This window comes from Solea solea, chromosome 13 (assembly GCF_958295425.1).
Source record: "Solea solea chromosome 13, fSolSol10.1, whole genome shotgun sequence".
NCBI lineage: Eukaryota > Metazoa > Chordata > Actinopteri > Pleuronectiformes > Soleidae > Solea > Solea solea.
The window spans coordinates 6,346,684-6,367,759 of record NC_081146.1 but is presented as its reverse complement, the minus strand read 5'-3'; the positions used below and the strand labels follow the sequence as shown (position 1 = coordinate 6,367,759).

The 21,076-nt window shown below is 40.6% G+C and overlaps 1 protein-coding gene across 1 annotated transcript; it reads right to left on the bottom strand.

Annotated features, from left to right (window-relative positions):
• Nucleotides 1–257: 257 nt before the first annotated feature.
• On the bottom strand, nt 258–18,309 carry znf574 (zinc finger protein 574). The gene is made up of 10 exons (XM_058648465.1): nt 18,164–18,309; nt 15,791–15,948; nt 10,136–11,318; nt 9,244–9,458; nt 8,783–8,962; nt 8,399–8,493; nt 6,620–6,714; nt 4,678–4,826; nt 2,811–3,098; nt 258–1,199 (listed from the first exon to the last, which is right to left on the bottom strand). The coding sequence occupies exons 2-10, from the start codon at nt 15,944–15,946 to the stop codon at nt 600–602; spliced, it is 2,961 nt and encodes a 986-aa protein (XP_058504448.1). The 5' UTR covers nt 15,947–15,948; nt 18,164–18,309; the 3' UTR covers nt 258–599.
• Nucleotides 18,310–21,076: the final 2,767 nt, after the last annotated feature.

Sequence of the window (21,076 nt, the reverse complement as noted above, 5' to 3'; positions counted from 1 at the left end):
CACCGATCAATAACAATGTCTTACAAATTACGGGAGCATGACGGTTGATCTATATGCACAACTTGCACCTACGTTAGCGTGCGTGTGACAGGGAGAGGTCTGGTGTGGTAGTGGATCTGTATATTTCTCAGCAGCTCAAATTGTTTGTCAAAAGGGAGAAGGCGATTTACAGCAGGATTTATAAAATCCATCTCATCTAATGGGATAAGGAACACGGCCTTGTGTCATTCACCTTATAACATGATGGACAAGCACAATTGTGGAAGCTGAAGCGTTTTATTATAAAGAAAGCAGAAGACATCACAGGCCACCACTGGTTTTCCCCTAATAAACAGGGGCTGTAAAAGCACTTCTATGTACAATTTTACAACCTGCCTCTCATTCAAACTTAAAAATACACACTTTCCACAACAATATTAAATTACATTTCTTCTGAACAGTTGTAAAAATCATTTTTACTTCACAGGGTGGGTGGGACCTATCAAACTATAACACAAGATAAAGGCGTCATCTTCAATTATCCAAATAAAATCCACACTATCAATAGGTAATATATTCTAACTTAATCTTCCAGTCATTGTCTTCTCTCTCATCTGTCTTCATACAGTCTCCTCCACGATGAACTCAATGGTATGTTGTGGGGACTGGCTCGTCTCCACCATGGTGATTTCATTTCCGTCCATGGTGATACCAGGAACAGTAATGGTCTGACTTCCTAGAACTGAAGACGGCAGGATGACAACCTGTGAAGTTCCTTCCATGCCGCCGAGCTGATCAGATGGGATCATGACAGTCTCAGTGGTTCCCTCGGCCCCCTGCAGTACATAAATGGTCTGCACTGTGGAATGATCAATCTCTCCGGTTGTGGCCAGAGAAGATAGAACCTTGGCCCCCTCGAGCACCTTCTGGACCTGCGCAGCCTCAGCTGCTTGCGCCACCTGCTCGGCAGTTTCCAGCGGCACTTCTCCGTGTTGCCGAATGTGTTTATCCAGGTTTGAGCGAGAGCGGAAGGCAGCAATGCAGTGGGGGCACGGGTAGGGCTTCTCGCCACTGTGGGTGCGCGCGTGCTCGGTGAGACGGGCGGCCACGCTGAAACTCTTACCGCAGATCCAGCAGCAGAAAGGCCTCAGGCCGCTGTGGATGCGCTCATGGTCCCGCAGATGGGGCAGCTGGCGAAAACGCTTGCCACATGTGGCACACTGGTGGAGGAGAATGGGGGAAGAGGTGGAGAAGGGGAAAGTGCACAAAGAGGCAACAATGCATTAGCAGGAATGTAGTCATGTTCACAAAAGTGCCAGTGCACAAACTCCACTGCAATTAATATTTTCTGAGACCTCTGTCATATTTTTGTGCAGATGCAGCACTTGTGGTGCAGCTGAGATAACAGGGTATGTTTGAACACAGAGAAACAGGGAAAAGATACAGAGCCAATACAAAAAACAACACAAGTGTTTTTAAAAAAAATCTTTTACACAAGCTATCGATCAATTCAAATCTGAAACACTTTAAAAATCATCCATTACAACCTAGAGCTTCAAGTAATGAAGTAATGTCTTTGGAGGTGCAATTTATTTTAACTTTTTACAAATCTATGTGCAATAAAATAAGCACTTTAGCACTAATCACTTCAACACTTTGGTCCCTAAAGCACATTAAAACTTACGGTCCCTATTTTCTGGTTTGTCTTGCTGCATCACACACACACATATATATAGTTAGTCTGTCTTTGTTATGAAATACAGTGTGTAGTTTAACACCTTATTTGTTGCTGGGGGGTTTTTTCTGCCTGTGCTTGTATATTTTGTTCCACACCATCAATCTGCCTTTTGACAACAGATGTAAATCAACCAATAAACAAATAACATAATAAATAATAAATGTGTCAGCTATTATTTAAAACTACAACCAGAGTATTTTGGTAGATAGTGATTGATGGCATGAATAATTGAATACTATGACATTAATTCTCCTTTGTTAATTGTCCAATAAATTAACAAAAGGACAACAGGAGAAATGTTACTAATGAGCTGAGAGCTGAACAATTTCTAAACAAAGTCAATCCCTGCCCCGTCGTTCCTGTCGCTCGAGCATTTGCCGTTTGCTTCCATCTGTGACCTGAAAATGAACTGCATGTAGATACTAGATGAAACCGGAACACAACAAAAGGATGACTTTGTTGTTTACTTTGACTTCCACTGAAACTACTCGGATTGAAACTGTAGCCTTAATGAAATAACCTTTCCTTTTGTGACGGAACACGCTCTGTATTTGATTTAAATTAAAGTCCATCCCCATAACTGTCTCTGTGTTTGAGGACCTATGCCCCTTGAACCTCAATCTCTGGGCTGCCTGATAGATATAGCCCAAAGCAAAGCCACAAACATTAAATCAATCTCTACAGCCCGACGAGCTCTGATGGGCTTGGGTGGGTCTATAGTTGATGTCCTGCCTCGTCACCAGAGCAGCAGAGAGAGGGAGAGTCCTAGAATAGTAACAGACACAGAGGGGAGCTGACAGGCCCTAACTCAGGCCTGCCATTAATCAAAGGTGCACAGGGAGGGAAGAAACACCCGTAGGACACACACTGCACAAATGGCCATGGTCCGGAACCAGAGAGATGGCCACAGCTATGAACTGGTGTGACCATGGGGGGGGTGAGGCCTTGCTGGATTTCACTTTGAAATACAGGTGAAATGTAAGAAAGCGTTTGCATAAACCAACTAAATACAAGTTTATGGCCTGAGAGTTATTATCTATTTATGCAAACACACGCACACACAAACACACGGACACAGAAAAGTGGCATTTACCTCAAATGGCCTTTCATCAGTATGTGTCCTCATGTGAACAGCAAAGGTGGACTTGTAGGCAAATTCTTTTGGGCAAAATTGACAGCGGAAGCGGGGTCGGTTTTTAGACTTGCTGAGTGTTCCGTGGAAATGAGCCAACACATGCTCCTCCAGGGCTGTGTTAGTGGTAAATCGGCGGCGGCAAGGGCTCACTGGACATTTCAGAGGAGTCTGGCCCGTGTGGGACAACCGGTGGAGGTCGAGGCCCTCCTGGGTCATGCAACGGTGGCCACATAGGTCACACTCAAGCTGAGGGAGGGAAAGAAAATAAAAGTTAAAAATAAGAGATGACGAAAATGGAAATGGAAGGCAGGTGAAGAGAAAATGGGGAAATGGAGAATGGAGATGGGGGAATAATGAAAAGAGAAAAGGTCGGTGTCTTTATGGTCCAACTGTGACGTAAACACAATGTCAAAGTTCAATTCAGAGTGGTGACCTTTTTCAACTGGTCGCCATCAGTCCAATAACGGACGATGGCCGATATATTTGTGCGGGAACATGAACTTTGATAAGCTGTTAAACTGGCATCAGATAAAGGACACCTCGGTTTGCAGCTTCCAAAGGTGAAGATAACACAGGCTATTAAATGATTGGGGAGGACAACTGCACTCTTTTTGCTCTAGTTTAAAAAAAAAAGATCATTTATGAACTGTACATGCCTTCTAGCACCAATAGATAGCCTCAGCCGCTACGACACAAATGACTGAAAGCAGCTGAAATTCTAATTTATTCACTGTTCTGTTTTGTTACAGATAAATGCAACAAGGATATGGCAGATCCAGCTGGAGAACAACATTAATGAATGGGCAATGATTTAACCCAAGACAGGTCCCACTCTGTCAACATTACATTATGGCATATCTGCAGCACAGAGTAAATACAGCATCAGCAACACACCATTTTTTACAACTAAGAGACTGCTGGCTGCCACTTACAACATCACAAGTTACCACCAACTGATTCACTGGCATCACACATGATCAGAAAAGCCACAGGAAACAAAGCTACTATCAGCTGAAAAATGTGGTAACAGTGAAGGTCACCGTCTGCAGCAGAAGAACTTTCAGACTGACCTGCAAATTGAAACATCTGCTTGAATCTCGATCACACTGGTTTCATACCAGTAGCTGCTGAAGGATATTTTTTCTCATGAAAAGGCATGTAACAAGAGTACAGAATGACTCTTCAATGTTTCTCAATGACTAGATCATTCTGCCTCTATATGGTCTTTGTAGGATCTGCCAAGCAATGCGATCAGGCCTGAAAAAGGGAGCGTTTGTGAACAGAAGACAGAAGTTTTGTATCCTTCACTGTGCCGCTCTTTGCCCCCTGAATTGTCCCACGGGGATAAATAAAGTTTTCTGAATCTAAGGAAGTGTTTATCTCGTAAAACTGCTATTTCTTGAGCAGTTATGCTCCAACCTGTTTGATGTCATCTTGATTTACGTGCACAATGTTACTATTGCCTCCGTCTGCTTTGACATAAAACAGATGACGCAACAGGAATGTTGCTGGGCAACGCAAGATCTAAAAACTACTACACTGAGAAAGTCACATGGAGCTAATTGGCTTAAACAGCATCATGTGAACTCATTCGACAGTGGTTTGCATGTAGCAGACATTTGCTTATAATATCATCATAACACCAGATGTGTGGCCCATAGCTAAGTGTATGCTTTAAAACACGTTTTTATAGGAAAATTATTTAAATGAAAGATAAACTAATTACAAAAACAAAAATGGACTGAGCAAATCATCCAACACCATTTGCTTTATTGTCATTTAAAATTTGGCAAACTGCCACTCTCTCTTGATGTCTGGTACTGACCTGTCCAGTGCAGCGTCCGCGGCCTTGACCCCGTCCACGGCCAGTGTTCTTCTCCTCATCTGTGGTGGGACAACGCTGCAGGTGAATTTCCAGCAGTGACTCGTTCACAAACTGGGCCGAGCAGTGAGGACATGTCTCTGGCTGCTTGTCTGTAATGGAGCAGAGTAATTGTCAGTGTTACAGGCGAGATATATGTATACATGTATATGTATATGTATATGTATATATATATATATATGTATAGTCTTTTAACTATGTTATTGCCAATATTTGAGGTCTCTACCAGCATGGATTACTGTGAATATGAAACGTGGTTTGATGTGGATTGATTGTAAAGTAGAATTATATGGTTTTATGACATTTGATGAAGTAAAGCATTTAATTAATTGTAGATCCAAAACTGACAGTTGTTTTGCTTTATATAATTAAGATGATTTGGTTGTCCAATCTCAATTAGGACCTATAAACTAAAGTCATTTCCCAGAGATCAGTGAGACATCTACAAGCTGCCTTTTCTGTCAAAACAACATTCTAAAACCCCCCAAAGATTATTATATTAATATTATATCAAATTGACAGTGACATAAAACAGACAAACCAGACTCAGCAAATATTGGAAATATGTGCTTAAAAACTGTTTGCATTGACTAATCATTGAAGAAAATGGTTGCACATTCATTGTTTATCAATTCGTCCTTTCAGCCCTCATCAGCCGATGGCTTGTTTTCCTTCTGCTAAAGCAAACCACACAGCTACAGAGGTTACTCTGGAAAAATTGCCTGGAAAATCGCAGACACTGATGCCTGATCAGTACGTCCATAGGTCGTCACACCAACATCTTGCAATCTGCTAACCATCTGCACCGTCTATCCCAGTGGGGACGATCCACTCTGCTCCCCACTGGGAGCCTCTAATTAAACCTTTAATAAGGACAATCTCAGCCTATGGCCCTGGACTGATCAATGGATCAATCTCTCCAATCATCTCTCTCAGAGGAGCCACGCACCTCTGACCCCTGATGCACGCTGACTCTTCAGGCTTGACTAACGAGGTTGCCTTGCCAACGCCCCGCTGATTAAGATGAAGTGTCAACATGTTGACCTAATTCATTTACCTCCACCTTCCTCCTCCATTCCACATGGGAGGCAGATCAATGTAAAGTCATTGACCTAATGCATCGGTAAGACAACGCACATATAACTTGGACCTATGTTTGTGAATAAACAAGATAGGCCACCCACGCAAGCTGATGGGGGCATTTATCGGCAACCCTAGATTAATCAATAGCCGCTCTCTGCATGCTGTACTTACATCATCATATTTAATTCGTTTTAATTAGTTTGGAGCACACGGTATTGTAGCTGGAGCTTAACAATTCACAATGAATTCATTCACACTTCCGCACAAAGACAGAAGATAAAATATAGACACACACACACAGCTGTTTCACTAAAATTAGAGGATATATCCAGGATCTTGAAACCTGGGTAAATCCACTAAAGATGGCAATTAGCACCATTCCCATTGCCAGTGTCTGTTCTGCTCTGTGATGCTTTCTCCACAGCTGCATCCCCTGTGTGTGAATCGTGACGTCACAGGCACAGCGGAGGTACAAGTTGGAGGAAAGAGAAAACTACTCTTTGTCCATTGATTGATGAAATAAATTATATTGAGCACTATCCCAAGTTTTAAAAAGTAAGGATCGCTACAAACATCAATGTTGATGGCTTTGCTAAAGACTGCGATAACGGGCACAGGAGTGAAATAGGAGTGAAATCTTTTTAAGTCCATTATTGATTAAGTGGGGGGTGTTTTTTGACCTGTGGGTACTGGGTATCAGAAAAGATTTGATGACCAAAGATTATCATTCTATGCAGTTTACGTACAGTATTAATCTTTTAGATTTGAAAGATATATGACCAGCTGGGCCATTAACTCTCACCTTGATGAGTGAGCGAGTGAAGATCGAGGTCTCTCCTGCGTGTGAAGGCTGCTCCACATTCAATACAAGGGAATGGGTGGCTGGTGTGGAGGAGTCTATTTAAACAAAAAAAAGTGCTTAATTAAACATAAAAGTAAAATGATTTAACCGCATACTAATGCTGTACACAACAGAACACAAATAAAAAGAAACAAACACATCAAGACGGGACAAACGCAAAACACACGACTACTGTGTAAATAATTAAACATAATTCCTGACATACTAGCATTTATGACTTCAATAAAAGGAGGTGGGGAACATCATGTTTTGATTGTACGCTTCTGCCCTTTGTGTGACTTGAAGGTTCTTATCATTCAAGTGCTTAAATGTCCTTTAGGTTAAATGTAGGGGTATTAGCCGAGTGTATAATGGCTGGAAATAGAAGAGCAGCAGAAAAATGGGAGGAGTCAGAGTTGAGACTATATTTATCCACTACATAATGCTATGTTGGATTTGGCCTTAGGGGAGGAGAGAAGTGTTATCATGTATTCACCTAATGCTACACGAGGCCTGCTTTCACAGCATGGGGAAAATTGGCTGTTTGGCAGCTTCTAATAATCGCAACAAAAACAAATTATGTTGAACTTTTAAAAACATACTTCACTAAATATTGCACAAGTCAATGTATTACGAACACCAAACAACTACAAGTGTCGCTATAGCCAAAGCAATTAATCACGCAAGTCACTTAAAGTAAAGCAGGAAGCTCGAGATGATGTGCAAGGACATCTCAAGGCCCATGTAAGAGTGCAGGCTGTTTCTATTCCCCGTTTAAGAAAAGACAATTGAAATCAATATTTCAGGGACAGGTGACCCTGAGACAACTAAGAGATTTGAAATTTCTGTCTTCCAGCCAGATGTTGTGATGAGAGAAGACACGATGCTGCATGTACAGTATTACGAGGTAGGCAAGTTAACGTGACAGCAGTAGATTTGCTGCTTGAGGTTTATCAATAAAGGGAAAAGGCCTAAAACATTATATTGTGTGCTTTTTAACCTTGGAAATAAAACATTCTTGACTGATGGCTTTCTCCGGCAGATGAGCAAACCATCTGAGATTAAGGAACGATTATTTTCGGGCCACTTTAGTTCCCCGACACACTTGAGAAGAGAAGGGTGGGTAAAGAAGTCCACTGTTAAATTAGATGTCGTTAATTCTTACACATTAGACGGTGATCTTGTGATTTTTTTTTTCTTTCCATTTTCTACCTTTTTGTGGTATCATTAAAAAATGATAAACTGAAGAGGCTGAAGTCATTGCTTTGTACTTGTAATTGCACTGCAGCCATGTGTTAAAGCCAACACAAATAAAATACATAGTACATAATATCTTCTACCCTTCTCTTGTTTGGCCAGGAAGGACAAGACCAATTTCTTCCAACATCCTGTGTTGTGATTTTTATCATCTTAATTCGCGGGGCCTCTGTCTGTCAATCATACTGTATGTGGATGAGGCTCAAGGACACCTAGACATCTCAGTTAATTTGCACATCACGCAGCTTAAAGGTCTTGCTCAGTAGTCACACAGATCAGCTACCACAGCTTCTGGCAAGGGCGAGTTATCTAAATCCTGTCCAGGTTTATGCACGGAAACAGAATTCTTACACATGAATATTTACACACAAAAAATAGCTTGAAAATAAAAGACAATTGTTCCACATGTTTTGCCATTTCCAACCACACACTTTCACAAAAAAACACACAACAGAAAAAGCTAAAAAAACAAACTGTCATTACTTATGATAGTTAAGCTGATCCTCCGTGTTGAACCTTGAGGGGCAGTGAGGACACGACAAGATATTATGAGCTCCGTCGCTGTCCACAACACACATCTGCATTGAAAGACAGAAGTTAATTAAAAAATATAGCTTAATTTAAAAAATGCAGTGCTCATCCAAACAACAGAAATACAACTATTTACAAATTGTAAATATTGTCATTGTTTTTATTCTAACATTTTAAAAATGTAACTCCAACTAACAAAAAAATGATCAATTGCCCCCCCCGAACCCATTTAATTTCAGCTTTATCTAGTTTTTACTTTGTAAAATGTCCATTTTGGAACAGAAGGTGTACATTTGAAAAACAATTTTGGCAAACTGAAACAGGTGGGAAGTGTACCGGTTTTCTTCCACGCTTGCGGCGAGGCTGCGTTGAAGTGTGAATGCGTCGGTGTCTCTTCAGCGTGGCTGCCTGGGAGAAGTTTTTGCCACAAACATCGCAGTTGAAGGGCTTGTGGCCCGTGTGGCTCATGCTGTGGCGCAGAAGGCTCTGGGAGTTGGTGAAGGCCTTAGAGCAAATCTGTAATAACAATGGAGATCAGTGCCATTTACAAGTACATACCTACAATAGCTAAAAGCACCTTTGGTTAGAGATAAAATTGTATATGATCAAAGTGGATCAAGTGACACCGGAAAATCTGTCAAAAATGATGTTGAAGGTTTAAACTGTGTCTGTCTCTTCATCAAAGCATTACATCATCCCATCAATGTCAAGTACACTACAGGAATGACATTTAGCTCAAAGCAAATTATCCCTCAGCCTCAAGAGAGGACATATTTTGATTAAAATTTGATTGGCACCTTGCACGTGAATAGCTTTTCTCCGGTGTGACTATACACATGGGTGCGGAGGAAGACACGCCGGGTGAAGGTTTTGCCACAATAAGGGCAAACGTGGGGTAGAGGTGTACGGGCCCAGTCCTGCAGCAGCTTCGCGGGTGGAGGGTGGTTGGTTTTATCCGAGTCTGATGCAGTGCCTCCCTCCGTTTCTTCTTTAATGTCTGTACCTTTTTTTTCTGGTAGGAAAAGAATTCTCATAAGAAACACCAAAACACCATAAAACAGACAGCTTTTCCACACAACAGGCTTTAAAATAGGGCTGAATGATTTGGGGGGAAAAAATTCTAATTGCAATTTATTATTTTTAACTAATATTGGAACTGTGATTTAAGGTGGTTTTTTTAATGTTCCTTATCTTATATATTATTCAAAAAATTGAGCTCTCCCAGTGCCTTTGTCATTGTTGCCTTTTTATTCCAACTCTGAAAGTCCCAGCAGCTTCTTACACATTTTTACACGTGTTGCTCTTTTCAATTCGAGTTGTGTGATACAAGGCTATCACCAACACACACACACTTACATTCCACCTCTCTCACTCACTCACACACACACAATCGTACAGACACACACTTTCTCTCTCACACATGTATGCGCACATACAGCCTGGCACCTTGCAGCACTTCTTTTAAAAGCCGAAATAGTTGCTCTTTGAGGCATAAGTGTCTGTGCAGAGCCAGGTTCTGTTGAGTCTGAGGTTACTGTACAACTGGTAGCTCCCTTCATTCGTGCACCACTCTCATGCAAGTATAACTGCAGTATTTGCAGTTACATAATCTTGTTTCATCACATTGCAATATTATCACAAATGCAATTAATCGTTCAGCCCTACTTTAAACTAATTCACTCTACTTACCCTTGAGTGCACTACCGCCCCTTAGGATCCTTAAAGAGGGCCTATGTCTTTTAGGAGCGGGTGAACCCGAAACACTGGCAGGAGCAGGCGGGGAAAGCAGCCTCTTTGTGCCATGTGTGGTATCCTCATTAGTGGTGGTGGTCACTTCATCACCAGCTTCAGTTATCTGCACCTCCTCTGTCCCTGCTGTTGTGAAGCGGTGTTCCCGGCGATGATACAGGTACTGGGTGGTGTTCATGAAGCTAACACCACAGAGGGAGCAGCTGTGTAGTGGGTCCTTAAGGTTGTGCTTCTGTTTACGATGTGCAACCAGTCCTGCCTCATTACTAAAGCTCTGCCCACACAGAGAGCACATAAACAAATCAGGCTGTGTGAAAGTGGAGGTGACACTGATGGTAGGAGTTGCATTTTGCCCCTGCTCGTCTGTCCCATTGCTCTGAGCACAAACGCCCTCTGTTGGTCTTGCTTCAGGAACTGCTACCACCTCTTCTTCACCTTTCTGTCTGTGTTGCTTGCGGTGGTAAAGAAAGAGTGTAGTGTTAAGAAAACATTCCCCACACACAGAGCAGCGGTGTAGAGCTTCCTCAAAGCCGTGTTGGGTTCTGCGATGGGCCACTAGTTCACACACCAGGCCAAAACATGAGCCACAGTCCACACACAGGAGCACTGGTTCCGGCTTTGGCTTTTTGTTAGCCCCTCTCCTCTTTGGAGATGAATCCTCTGCATTAGAGGTCAGAGGGGCCTCCTCAGAAACAACAAGATCAGAGTTTTGCTGTGTAGAGGTCTCCGTAACCGGCTCCCCCTCTTCCTCTCCAACCACTTTTTCCACAATATCTGCTTCAAACCCAGGGGAATCATCTGGATTTAAATCTGAAGTGACAGTCTGAACTAAGGTGGTTTCTGCCTCAGTTTGTGCATCAGGATTGGATTGAGAAGTGTTTTTGCTCTCAGTAGCAGACTGCTGACATATCCCTTCTTTACGGTGATGCTGCCAAAGTTCCAGACTCTTGAAAAGTTCATCACAGTCCCCACACTGATAGAGGATTCTGGGCTGGTCTGATGACTCCTTTGCACAAACAGTGGCCTGCTCGAGTGCACTCTTTTTAATGTGCAAAGTGGACTGTCCTGCTTGAACTTGTATCGATGGAACTGCAACAGTTCTCGATACATTTATTACCGTTTGCTACACAAGACATGAAAAAAAGAAAAGAAAAACAGGGATTAATTTAATTGTTTCACATTGTTCTCTGTTTCCTTGAACAAACAAAAAAGACTGCACTACTAATCAAATGACTGGTTCAAGTCAATTCCAACTGCAGTGTTTTTCTTAAATGTTATCCTATCTGGCAGATGAGGAATGAGGATTCAGCGCTAAGGTACTGAGGTCAATTAGAGCAGCATGTGTTTAGAGCCTAGGCTCCTCTGAGAGCTCCAGGCTGCCAAGATAAGGCCTCAGACAGGATGATAACTATCAAAGGTTGAATGGGTCACTCCATGGGGTTTTCCGTTTGCTACATCTACCAAATGAGATGATAAAAAAAACAGGATGTCAAGGTCATAGTTTAAGACATCCAAAACTCCATTAGTTGTACATGGTGGTGTACTTAATTTCCTATTATACAGTGGATTTTACAGCTACAGCCATTTTGTTCCGTTTTAATTTAAGCAGTGGAGAATTCAGGACATCTCAGCTGATGGTCTTGTGGGCATTACCCTTATATTACTGTAGCAATATGCAAGTTGTGTCAAATGAAAAATCCCTCGTGGAGCAAAGTATCCAAAACACCTGAACCCTACAAATCGGAGCCATTTAAGGTTTAGTCATGTAAAATGATATGATTAGTTCCCAATGCTAGCAAGCAATAAGGCAGTCAGAGCAAAGGACCATTTAGCAAATAAATTACCACTCATTTGGCTAACATTACAATAACAGCAACCTCAAAACAAATAAAAATTAGCAAAATACAAATTAGCCAAATCCATGGAATTCATATGCCTTCATCCACAACTGCCACCTATCTTGGAAAGGGTTCAGATATCCACCTTTCATCTTTGCTACTTTCTGCCAGCATGTAAATATTCACGGATTCATTCCTGCCACACCTGTAACTATAGCACATACACTTGTTGACGGTTTTATGGAAACAACAGAGACTGGCCATGATGTCAAATCTTCAAATGCCACATTGCTGGATCCAGTTCAGAACAGAATCCTTGAAAGTGAATTTGGGCACCTATGCCATCACTACAAATGATCCGAGGTGAGAAAAATTCATCTAGTCATTTTTCACATCCTTACTCTCCCCCTCTCTGCACATTTGTGTGCCTCATAAAGAGAATATTGAAAAGAGCAGTGGATAGAGAGAAGTTCCCACATTGTGGAACCCTAATTCTTATTGTGTTATGCATGCGTAAGTACCTCGCTTTGTCCTAAATGACAGCTATTGATTATTGTGTTTCCCTTTAGTGGTGATGATTCGTTTATTTTGAATTTGGTTAAATTTTTTTAAAAAATTAGCATTTGAAAGTGTGACAATAAAAGAAAAAAATAAAGTTCAAAGTATTCTATGACAAAACGTATTTTCAGCCCACCCCTCACCGTGTATGTTATTTGGTGTTGAAGCTTCAGCAATAGAAGAAACTCTAAACACAAATTGCATTCATAAGGAGTCAAAGCCCTAACTCTGTCCAGCCATCTTTGTCTATTTGGCCCATTTAGTAACCAGCTACACCTTTATATAATATAATTCCAACCCAGAGTAAAAAGTATGCAATGTAATGTTAATTTTTGTTTTTAACTGTAAAGAACTTAAAAGACATCAGCTTTTAGGCAGAACCCTTACTGCATCATTAATGGAGAGTTTCCAATAGAGCCATATGCGAAGTGAAGACGTTTAGTATTCTGATAAAGTTTTCAGATGTAGCACTTGAATCACACTTGGGTCCAAAAGGAAAAGGAGGAGCTAATTTGTATAGTCAGACTCAGGTGCACTTCTGTTGAACTAAATCATCAAAAGGGGAAACTTTTATTTTAGTGGACTGATTTAGGAAGACTTTCTTTAAAAATCTCCTTTAATGTGTCATCTCTTCATGTTCAGCTCTCCATTCACTTGAGACATAAAAAGCCAGTATTTTCTGCCAGTGCCACACAATGTACAGCGCTAAGGAAATTTATATGTTTGCAATAAAGGGGCTTATGGCGATGCAATGATTAGGGAGCCATAAGGTATGCCGTTTTATTTGCGTTTCCCCTGGTGATTCATGAGAAAAGGCCAATCGGTGGCACATGAGGATAAAGGGTCGCACCTATTAATAGATGCTTCCCTTTCTGCAAGTGACTCTGAGCTTTATGGACATGTGTGTCTAAGACTGCAAATTGAAGTCTAGGCACAAGTTGAAACAATCAAGGCAAGGTAGCTACCAATGACTGCTTTTAACCCTAAGTGCTATTTGAAATGATTAAGGGAGAAAAAAAAAATCTTGGCTCAGTATGTCACTGTACCACATTATACAACTTCTAAACTCTGCAATTCAGACAGCATGTTCAAAAAGCTTTGCATTAATAGAGGTCAGCATTTTGATGAAATAAATCTCCAAATAATATATTCCAAAGAGTTTATGAATATAAAAAATAACATCGGGCATTATGTAGAAAATTGCCAAACAATAGAACAACAACAGAATTAACAGACAGAGGCATTCATTTTGTACATAGAGTGTAAGTGGAATCAAATGATTATTTAAAAATATTATGAAATAATACAATGACACCTACTCTTGAGAGAACAGATAAAATATTGGCTGTAGTATCCTGCAAAACTAATATTAATACATAACAAATAATCACAAATGTAGCTTAAAAAAACTGGGGACCACTTCATTCAGGACTAAAGATTATTACATTAGATATTCTTTTAGACTGGAGGGAGTATCAGAGTACATCTGGTCTTTTTCAGTGTGTTCCATTACAGGTTGGTTGTAGCCTTCGTATGCTGCTAGATCAGTGAGCGTTTTCAATTATTTAAGAGTTAATCAGCCTTAGAAGAGTTTGGTTAGTCCAGTTTAACCTGCAGGAGTTTCTGAGGGCTGGTTTTATCTGCTTCATCTCTGCCAGAGATAAAAAGCATTCATGACCTTGCAATGGCTGGATCATACTTTCCACGTTCTGTGTCCACAGAGAGCCGCTTCATATTTGCGCATGTACTGTACAATACGTGCCACGCAGTTTTGCTCATACTAAAGGAGCGTGCCAGTCTAGTTTTCCATGAATTCATACTAGATCTCACATTCAAATTGAAGTCACTGCAATTCCTCACCAGGAGTTTGCCCTACTTTCTATTTCCCTGTATTCTCTGAATGCTGAGTTGTATACGTGCAGGTACAAGCAAGCAGTGTCATAATTATCATGCTCTTCTCCTTCTCTCTTGACCACAACAAGAGCGCGGCGTGTGCTCACATTTGTCCATGTGGTTATGGGCAGATGGCAACCTATCAGTCATGTGCATGCTATTGGACCTCTATGGACACACAAACACACAAAGTATGACCCATGCCTAACATAGGTCTAATTTATTTTAAAATCAAATCTAAACTTAAGGTAAAATGTTGGCTGTTTTTGGAAGATATTATTACAACATTATCAGTACTGGAGTATTTGATGTTGTCATTAAGCTAATTGGTTTATATATTAGACAGTCTATTATTTGCTATTTATCTAAACTAGTTATTAAATTGTTCCCTACAGTGGAAGTGACAGTAATACACAAGATTTGATTTGTTCATTATCATATTCTTGTTAAATAGCTTTGGTCTGTTACATTCCATTTTTTATCAATTGCAAAAATATTTCTACCCCAATAACTACCTAATTTGTGGTGTACCTTTGATGAATTTAAGAGATTTAAATTTAAGGTTTCTTTAAATGCAAGATTTGTTGGCTATTCAACACTCCACAAATATTTAAAAATGCTTGAACTGGCCATCCCTATTCAAAGTGAACTGAATCATTAGGCCGAACAGTGAAACTGCTAGGTGAGAGAGCTTATTCAAAATATAAAAACACTCACTTTCAAGTCAGCACTAGTTGGGGACATTCAGCATGGCTAGTTGGCACATAAATCAGTTAGAGTGTGAGAGGTAAAGACATACCCATTTAACTATATTAATTAAATATCTACAAATGACAGTTGCCCATTTTTACGGTATTAACAATATTTTAGTTTGCCCTCCTTACCTGGTTAACGTAAAAGCACAAATTAAAAGTGATGCATGTAAAATAACAATCACACCACAAAATAATGACCATATTATCAACAAAAGACTTCATGGTTATTCAGTGGTTAAAAATGTGGCATCAGTATAGCCATTAATCAGTTATACATCCCTGTTAATGCCTTGAGATGCTTAATTGAATCACTACAACTTAATGTTCTGGTGAGTGCTGTGATGAAAATCACTATTACTATGATGAGGAGCAGAACAATTATAATTTATGTATGAGGTTCCACTTGCCACTTCAGAGGCTTAAATGAGACCCACCCTGGCCATTTTAGCTTCACCATCACAGTACTGACATTTTTCACTTCTATGCTTGGACTCGAAACATCTCTCACAATCGCATCATAAAAAACTAAAACCAACTGTGATTATATTTACCTGCGTCTGTAGCACTGGAACACTGACATGGGTGGCTCCGGATGTGTCTACCTGCTCCTCCTCAGCGGTACATGTCAACTGGTGCTTGAGCACTTCTTCTAGAGTGTCGAACTCCTGATAGCAGGGAAAGCACATGTACACTGACGAAGTCTCCATGGCTGCCAGGGGAATAGAAATCGAAAACATTTCATAAGAGACGCAGCGATGCAAACCCGATTTAGATAAAGAGTGTAATAGTTCACAAAACTTAATGTGCTTTGAAGAGGAAATATCAGAATATTAGCTTTATGCAGATGACTTCCCACCAGTGCACTGCATTTGAATTTGTGAACATTGCCCCCTCCTGATAAAAAGAAGTGCCTGCATATATTAAGACATCACTACAGACATTACCGGCAGGGAGCTAACTCTGAGGTTGCCAAGATGACTCACCATGAGCTGAGCCAGGACTAATTGATATTTTTTAGCTAATGTTGCTTCTACAAGTAAACGACAATCAAAAACACTGCTCCTGCAGTCTGTTCTTCTCACAAATCAAACCACATGCTGTGCATCAACAGCACAGCTATACCCTGAAAACAGAACCTTACAAACCAAAGAAACACAGATCCCAAACATCAGTCATACACTACTTTGATTAGCAGACATTTAATTTAACGATTTCTTGTATTTTATCCTATTTAAAAACAATGATAGGCGACTTTGTCTCAAAAACATTTCACCTTTGAGAGCATGTCTGTGGTCGTACTGAAATGTAGATTAATTTATGAAAACGGCACATTACACATAAATATCCTTTGTAACATTTGCTTAAACCTATAGTGGACTGCTGTCCACTATAGGTTTAAGCAAATGTTACCAACAGTTACGGTGTATTTATTCAGAATCATAGCTGAGACTGAACAGTAAATGTTCTGCTTTTTAGTGGCAGCCATTTGGTAAAAAGTAAATGAAAGGTTCATTGGAAAAGGAAAAAGAGAGAGGGTGCAAAAACATTTTGTCCTATTTGCTAAGTTAAATAGTTGTCATGGAGGAGGAAGCTTTATCGGGCTAAACAAACAAGATAATAATTAACTGAAGAGCTGCAACTACCAAATAAAATCTAAATCTAAAATGCTGGTAGATATAGTAAAGATTCCCCACATATTTCACATAACAATGTTTTCTTTTTATCCAACTGTCCTCTTTTCAGTTCATTTTTACTATCACTCAGTGTCCACAACACAGAAAGTAGAAAAGTACCCAAAAATGGTCAATGTCATGTCTAATTTATAACAACACTATTCAGTCATGAAAACAAGGTAAATCAACTTGACAATGAATCAACTAATCATAGCTTTCTCTCACTCACTTTTAGTTTTATACTCTTAGTATGGACATACCAATGATGTTACATTGTAATTATTTCAATGTGTGTATACATATATATGTACGTGTGTGTATGTATTCACCATTTTCTGACATATCGTGGACCAAACAATTACTACAAATGAATAGAGAACTGACCTAATGGACAGCAGTACTGCAGGTCCACTGACAATGGCCTTGATTATTATAGTCTGTCATTCACAGGACACAGTGTTGACTGCATTACGCCTCGTTAGCTGTTACTTATTTCAGTGTATGAACCAGATTTACGTGGCTGGGGAAATAACGACACATCCATCCAGGCAAGTGGATTTAACATTTATTAAAACGTCACGGGTGTTAATCCATCACATGCAAAATGGAGGATGGCCTGGTGTCAGTCACTACTTTACAACATTAACTGCAGGGATAGCGTCAGTCAAAGGCTGACTCATAAATGAACCAAGCTCATAGACGTGATACTGTCACGAGCAAAACAAACTCATTCCAGTAACATCGTTGGCTGTTTAGCTCCGTGCCTAACCCGTGCTACAACGAACCACAGCCCCACTGTTAGCAGTTAGCAGCCCGTTAGCCAGCTGCATCATATCTGACCAATCTAGTGTTGCTAACATTCAACGATAGCCATCTTTTTCAACAACAAAGCTAACGTATCCGCGGCGTGCTAGCTAGCCAGCTAACCTGCTAGCTTGAAAGCTCAAATGGAATGTTTGAAGTGAATGAGACCTTCGAAGGCAGCCTAGCATGTGACTAAACTCGGTTTACCACTTGGGCTAGTAGTTCTTTGCTTTGTGACGGCAAGACGAAGAAGAAGAAGAAACGAAGAAGAAGGGCGGGATGCGCTTCTTCGGTGGTGTAATGGCGGCGACAGACTTAAGTTCGCATAAGCTGTCTGCCCCCGTTGAAATCCTCCATTCATTAATATCACTCACAGACATGTCATTAATATATCTCTAAAATGCAACATAAATCTAAATTATTGGTTATTAATTTAACGCAACTCACCGTATTACGGCGTTCCCGGTAGAGGAAATGTTCAACTACTTCAGCTTTTTTCTGCACATTGGTAGGCACGCTGCGATTGGCTGGAATGGTCACATTTTGGACCAATAGAACTCAACTACACATAACAGTGACCGAGTTTGAAGCCCTGGCGCGCGAGTGCCGCAGCAGCGTGGTCAGTGCTGGTCAGTCACACGTCAGGGACTCTACATAAAAGGCCACTTTTAAAAAAAAATCACATCGCTCTGTTTGTATTTATATAGCACTTTTCTAGTCTAAATTTCAATAACTTGCTCCTATACTTTCTCTTTGACATTCAGAGGTGTACTGAGGGACTTTAGGGCCCCGGGTAAAACCAACCTATGGGCCCCTACACTGAGCCAGACCTGCCTGCACAAAAGTCATAATCCCAGAAAAGAAAAAACATTATTTCAACGCAAATTTCAAATCAAACAAAATGTATTTGCTTTCTATTTTTGCCTTTTGTTTCACAGGTTTAATAGCCCCAGTCAGTTGTGTCCGCAGTTGTGTATGCAGTTCCATCACTTTATACTCTGTTTAGGTCCAATTCATTATTATGGCCCAGAGTAATAATTTCTCAGGGTGCACTTGGCAGTGGCGGCCTGTCAATAGAGGGTGCTAGGGCGCCGCCTCACCTGTCTCACATGAAGAAGAAGAAGAAGATAGGAATCACATAAAATAATTTTACAAAAACATGAACATTTAAATAAACAAGCTATACATTATACAGTCTTGTCTAGTGTTTGTTTCTTTTTTTTTCTATTTTTATTGTCAAAAACGATCAATTTTATCAGGCAGATGATCCACTGTGGCGACCCCTGAAGGGAGAAGCTGAAAGAAGAAGAATATCTATTAAAAGTGTTCAAAATGTTTCACTAATGTTTAGTTATATTCACTGACTTCTTGCCACAGTTGTCTCCTGGAGGACAGTGTAATAATAAAAGCAAATGTTAAAGGCAGTCTAAATATACGAGACACAAGCCCAGTTTTTTGTTGTTTTTTTTAAATGTGGACAAAACATTTAAATACATAGATGTTGTGAACATCACTGTTTCATAATTGAGTGTCTAATGGTTTAGTAATACAACTATACATGCCTCACATGGATAAGGGGAGAACTGGCACTTTTTTTCCCCCACTTCATGCACTGGCTCTAGTATCCCATCATACAGTATCAATAACAATGAGTCACAGAAAATAAATAATAAACAATAGAATAATGATAAAACATTTGCACTGCAATCATGTACAACATTTAAGCCTCGAATCAAACGATATTATGACACATTAAAGCTGTTTGGATTAGATTGTTAGATGGAAGAATCTTTGTTATGATGAGATGATATTTTAAGTGGCACATTGGAATCATCCTAACCTACAGGATCATTGAACTCCTGTAGGTAACTCACAGTGTTATAATCCACATTTTATGATATGTAAATGATCACGTGGCACTCACAGCAAACCCTGTGAAGGGCGTATGAGGTCAACTGTTTCATTGTCTGATGAACAACATCATTTTCACAATGTGAGCGCAATAGCTGTCTCATACGACTTCAAACTGCACTTGAATATCCACTAAAGTTCATTGAATGTACAAAATATAGCACTTAACAGATTTAGCCTCCTCAGACAGGCAGAGTACAGGCAGCTGCACTGTGGATTCTGCCACATCAAGTATTATCCTCAGAGGTCAGTGGAACTATAGACTTGCCCACTCCACTCATTTCTGGGAATTACACAGTGCCCCAAAGTGGCCCATTGGCTCATTGGGAAGATGAGTAGCTTCTCAGACTCCTTAACGTGACTCCAAATGGAATTAAAGAGCCGACCGGGCGTTCAGCCAGAGGGGACAGGGCCACTAAAGCTCCAAAGACAGCGAACAATCTCAAAACACAGCAGAATAACATTATTCAACCTTGACGTATCATATCAGCATGATGAGGCAGACATGTTTTTCTTTGAAGGTTGCGCTTCAGAGACTGTGGCTCCCTGGAGAGTGGGGCTGTCTTGCCATGCAGCATTGATTACTCAGGATCTTTACATGCACCTTCCTCCTATTCCCTTCCTCTCATGTGGTTATCTTTAAAGGCTGACAACCTCCCACATGACTTGCATCAAATTATTTTAAGACAAGCCCGCATCTCATATGTCTGATTTGGTTTAGATCACACGTGTCAAACTCAAGGCCACAGCCAGCCCCGCCATAGGAATGGATATTTATTATACCGGGATTGCACAATGTAATTATGAGGTCGGGGGGGGGGGGGGGGGTTGATCAGAGGGGGGGTTGATCAGAGATGTGTGACTGAGTGTGCCGCCACTCAATGGACCAATCTGCGTCTAACATATATACATGTTTTTAATGATGGGAGGAAGCTGGAGGATACGCATGCAGACACGGGGAGAACAAGACGTGTTTCCTGCTCCTACATTGGCACATTTATTAGAACCAACCGTTCCCCTCATTTGTATTTTGCTTCCTCTCTTTCAGCTTTATATGCAGTGGTGTGCACAAGGCCCTAATGGACAAAAACATGCACTAAAGTGCCCTCTAGACTGGGAAAAACATGAGCAAGTGCTCTACTGGCTGCTATTCATTTGTGGCCTCTAAAGCAAAATATAAATTTAAAATACGTATTGTTTCTAAAGGAGTGCCTGACAAGTGGAGAAAAGTGATGCTGTTCCTTATAAGATGACCTTCTAACTTTGTTTCTTATTGGTGTCCATCCATCTTCTACCTCTTTATCCTCCACATGAGGGTCGCGGGGGGAGCTGTGCCAGTCTCAGCTGACAATCCATCACACGGACACATATAGAGACAAACAGCCATTCCCTCTCACATTCACACTTATGGTCAATTTCCGGTGTCCAATTTGCCTCATCCCCACATTT

Bases quoted from the DNA above. Each gene is read 5' to 3' on its own strand.
- znf574 (XM_058648465.1), bottom strand. From the start codon at position 15,946: ATGGAGACTTCGTCAGTGTACATGTGCTTTCCCTGCTATCAGGAGTTC. The intron at 4,827-6,619 runs GTGAGAGTTAAT...GCTCCATTACAG, and splicing joins TCACTCGCTCACTCATCAAG to ACAAGCAGCCAGAGACATGT. The intron at 3,099-4,677 runs GTCAGTACCAGA...TCCCTCCCTCAG, and splicing joins GCGGACGCTGCACTGGACAG to CTTGAGTGTGACCTATGTGG.